General features: G+C 37.0%; 1 protein-coding gene across 3 annotated transcripts in view; it reads left to right on the top strand.

Moving 5' to 3' along the window:
• Nucleotides 1-4,665, top strand: part of LOC107698375 (kinesin-associated protein 3-like) — a 28,268-nt gene that overhangs the window by 8,282 nt on the left and 15,321 nt on the right. For all 3 annotated transcript variants that reach the window (XM_016499361.1, XM_016499362.1, XM_016499363.1), the window contains 2 exons: nt 1,014-1,192; nt 2,034-2,196. In XM_016499361.1, coding sequence (XP_016354847.1) covers nt 1,014-1,192; nt 2,034-2,196 — 342 coding nt within the window. The remainder of the gene's footprint in view (nt 1-1,013; nt 1,193-2,033; nt 2,197-4,665) is intronic.

Genomic DNA, 4,665 nt, shown 5'->3' on the forward strand with positions numbered 1-4,665 from the left:
ATCGAGCATATATAGGCTACAACCAGGTTTAATCTGGCCGCAGAGGAGCACAACTGGGTTGCTTGATATAAAGAGACATACTCCCCAAAGCAGAGTTTTACACTTGCGCAATACGGAAATATCTGCTAAGTGTGCTACTTGTCTTTGTCAACCTGGCAACCATGTGCACACGCGCTCTCTCTCCACTGTGGATAAGCGCTCTTGCTTTCTGAAAACAGTGGTTAGCTTGCAGTTTAGCGATCTCCACTTCAATATTCTATTCTTAGAAAAGTGTAATTCATCAATTACAACCAGGTTTAATCTGGCCGCAGAGGAGCACAACTGGGTTGCTTGATATAAAGAGACATACTCCCCAAAGCAGAGTTTTACACTTGCGCAATACGGAAATATCTGCTAAGTGTGCTACTTGTCTTTGTCAAGCTGGCTACCATGTGCACACGCGCTCTCTCTCCACTGTGGATAAGCGCGCTTGCGTTCTGAAAACAGCGGTTAGCTTGCAGTTTAGCGATCCAAAAGTTTGGTGTCGGAAAAAGATTTTTTGAAATGTTTTTGAAAGAAGTATGCTCACTAAGTATGCATTTATTTGCCCAAAAATGCAGTAAAATCTGTAATATTGTGGAAATATTATTACAGTTTAAAATAACTATTTTCTGTTTGAATACATTTTAAAATATAATTCATTCCTGAGATGCAAAGCCAAATTTTCAGCAGCCATTGCTCTTTTTTTCAGGATTGTTTGATAATAGAAAGTTCAGAAGAACATTATTTAAAACATTGTTTGAAAAATCTTTTGTATTATTGTAAAAAAAAAAAAAAAGTCTTTACTGTCACGTTTGATGTTTATTGCCTCTTTGCTGAATAAAAGTATTTTTTGAACAATACAGACTTTTGAACAATACAGTTTGAACTGAAAAAGCATTTGAAGCACTAAATCTGCTTCCAATATTATCTGTTTTAAAAACAGATTTGAAAATGTATTGATGACTTTCCTGTTTGTGTTTCTTCGCCATCAGTTGCTCTGTACCTGCTGCTGAATCTGTCTGAGGACACTCGCACAGAGCTGAAGATGAGGAACAAGAACATTGTCCACCTTCTGGTGAAAACGCTGGACAGAGACAGTGAGGAGCTCCTGGTGCTGGTGGTGTCCTTCCTCAAGAAACTCAGTATCTTCTTAGAAAATAAGAATGACATGGTAAGAAATACTGTCAGATGCTTTTATCCAAAGTGACTTATTTATTCTGTTAACTTGTAGTAGTACACTGATGCCCTCAAAGCTTATAGACATGCATTAATAGCCCCAGAACTCCAATTTTGATTTCATGGGGTGTTTAAATGCTGTGCTTAAAGATTGCAACCTGAAAGGTTGCAGGTTCAAACCCCACAAGGCTACACCACCCCAGTTGTCACTTTCTTGTTATTACTCTCTCCTTTCTAAATCAGCCACACCTGTTCTCATAACTTGTTGCTCATGTGATGTTCTGTATTGCTTCAAGACAGTTTAGCTGTTCTGTTTAGTCGTACACTTATCCCACACTTCCTCCACCTGTAACCAATCACACACTTAACTCTAGACCGAAGGTTATCTCAGCAATCATTTATTTGGATTCATTCATCAGCTAATTTCTGATCTTTTAAATTAAACACATTTGTCGAGGCAGCCGAGCAAAGATTATTACGACTTTGACAAATGCTATACAACAATAACACTCTTGTATGATTAATTTAATGCTTTCAGTCGTGTGGAGATGACGGTTCTGTCACATTGTTTGACGCCGACTGTGAATGCAAGGTTGTAGACGTATGCAGTTATTAACATTGAAGGCTTGATTTGAAAACTGGTTCCAGGCTGTGAACAGTGGCTTTAATGGGGATCACGTTTCTGCTGGGCTGTCCGTCTGTGGCTGTGTTTGACCACAGCTGGAGCAAGCAGATGTGTTAACAAGCAAAGCCACAGGCACATAAGGAACTAACTGACTGACCTGACAACAATCTCCTACATCACTCCATCACAATAATCTCTCTCTCTTTGATAGGCTGAAATAGATACAGTAGAGAAGCTGGCAAAACTGGTGCCCTGTGAACATGAAGATCTCCTGAACGTAACTCTTCGCCTCCTCCTTAATCTCTCCTTTGACACTGGCCTCTGCAGCAAGATGGTGCATGCGGACCTTCTGCCCAAACTCACCTCACTGCTAGGTAAGATTCCTGCAGGTGTTTTTGGATATTTTATTTTATTTGAAATATATTATAATTGTATTATTTTATTTGAAATATATTATAATTTTATAATTTTATTCTATATATTATAATTTTAATATTTTTGTTACATGTATGTGTGTGGATAATAGTAGAGATAATCAAAATATATTTTTGTTGGTTTTTATTTTTTAATTATTTACATTTTATTTTATGTTATACATTTATTTATTTATTTATTTATTTATTTATTTTATTATTATTATATTACTTTATATATGCTCATAGTAGAGCGAGGGCTGGACAAAAATGGGGAAATACTCTACATTTTGTGAGCTGTTTCAAACCCACATTGCTCATGAAACTCCTTGGCCCTATTTTATCTCATGGTTATGAATTCAAATGATTGTTCAGACAAATTAATTGTCCATTTGACAGACTTGCTGTGTTACAACCATTGAGACAGCATAAGTCGTAGACGGTAAATCTACTAGTCATTTATTTTGTGTTTGAGGATGCAAATGTTTCTTAGCCTCATAAAGCAGTTACAGTCTGGCTCTGTCCTGTCTTTCAAAGACCACTTCCCGAGATGAAACGAAACACACGTTTGGTGCATGGACTACATATACAGGCGTGGTTGGCTTTTGCACCAACAATGTGTTTTTTGCAAGGCCTCAGGGGGGTGTCGTGTGTCCCGTGCAATTAATGCAATATATTTGTTAAAAAAACAGCTTCAGCTCTAAAGTAAATGCTGTTCTTCCAGCAAGAGGGAAGTCTACATTTAGTGGCTTATGGAGATTTTCTCTCTCCGTCAGACACATACAACTGCCCATTCTTTATGAACACTTTGGACTGGCTGCCAACAGCTAATGGTCCTTTGCACTAGTGTGGATGATGTGATGTTTTTGTAAGTATTTTTTGAAGGTGTGTGTAACCTCTGCTTTTATCTGGTCTGCTTTGTAAGAATGTGATGTCCTGTCAGAGTATTGCAAATGCCTCATGAATCTTCAGCATGCACTGAGTGAGGCTCCTATCTGCTCTTCTGACCTTGCTGAAAAGATGAAAGTGAAGTTTGGTATCTTCTCAAACCTCTTTGATGAATTATCTCAGAACCAGAACCAACTGATCGACAACTCCCTCTTACATCACACTGCAAAAAATGACTTTCTTATTAGTTTTGTCTTGTTTATCTATATCTAAACATTCTTAAAGGGGTCATCGGATGCTAAATTCACTTTTGTTGTTGTTTGAACATAAATGTGTGTTGGAAGGGTGTGTACACATTAGGGATGTTCATTTTAACCGGTTAACCGACCGTAAGAATTTTGACCAATTAATACAATCAGTTAAACGGTTTAAAAAGTCATTTAATTATTTATTTTATTTCACGACCGATAAGGGTTTTTCTCTGGCCGATGCCGATATATAGAAATCAGGGCAGCCGATATATGATGCTGATTTTTTTGGCCGATTTTTTTCCCCCTTCTTTATCTCATAAAAGCGAGTTTGAGTAAATGATTATTGCAGGGAACAAGATGGTAATAGTAGTAGTAGTACTAGTAGTATTGAAGACGGTCGGTTCTAAAACACCCACGTTGCATTTTAATTTTGAAACGTGCAGTGCTCTGTTTATTCAATGAAGTAGAATCTTTTTGGAAAATCTATTTGTGGCGGTCAGTTTTGATTTTGTGACGGGCCGCAACAAATATCTCAATGTATGGGAAACACTGGACACTGCTATAAGTCAAATGGCCATAATCTAAGTGATAACAAAAAAATGTCATCCGATTATGTCAAACGTCATATGCTCACTGGATGTCATGACAACAAATGTCATGAAGGAAAGGTTTCAATATCTCACCTTCGCTTTCATTTCGGACCATCTCCAAAGAGACATTAAAAAACTAAACATATGAAGTGTTCTTGAAATATGAAATTGGGACGGGTCCGGACTTCGAGAAGCACTGAGCTATAGCAATATAAACGACAAGCCAAAACGAATTCATTTAGGCTAAAACGAAACTGAAACCAACGTTGGGTCTCTCATTCCACACAAAATCAAATGTTTCCATATTCGCGATGTATTTGAATGGCAAATTATTATTTATTATGTACTTCACTCGCGTTCCAATATCCACGTAAAAAACAAAATGTTTTGCATAACATCACGGCGGTACTGTTTTTTAACGGCACAGATTTTACTACATATTTTTTACTACATATATTTTTTTTTTACTACATAGTTTTTTTTCCCCATATGTTTGACTGACTGTATTTTATTATGATAATGAACAGGCTGCATTGTCAAGGTAGCAAAGTTTAACTGTGTGCGTGCATGCAACGCCGGCGCAATCACTTGAATTTTTTCCTTCTAACAATGGAAGAAACTACTCCTTTTTAGTCATAAAGATAATCGGAATTGTGTACATTCACCATAAAAACAAATCTTTGTGCTTTTGTAAAATAAGC

Source organism: Sinocyclocheilus anshuiensis, unplaced genomic scaffold (genome assembly GCF_001515605.1).
Source record: "Sinocyclocheilus anshuiensis isolate Anshui unplaced genomic scaffold, SAMN03320099.WGS_v1.1 scaffold1746, whole genome shotgun sequence".
NCBI lineage: Eukaryota > Metazoa > Chordata > Actinopteri > Cypriniformes > Cyprinidae > Sinocyclocheilus > Sinocyclocheilus anshuiensis.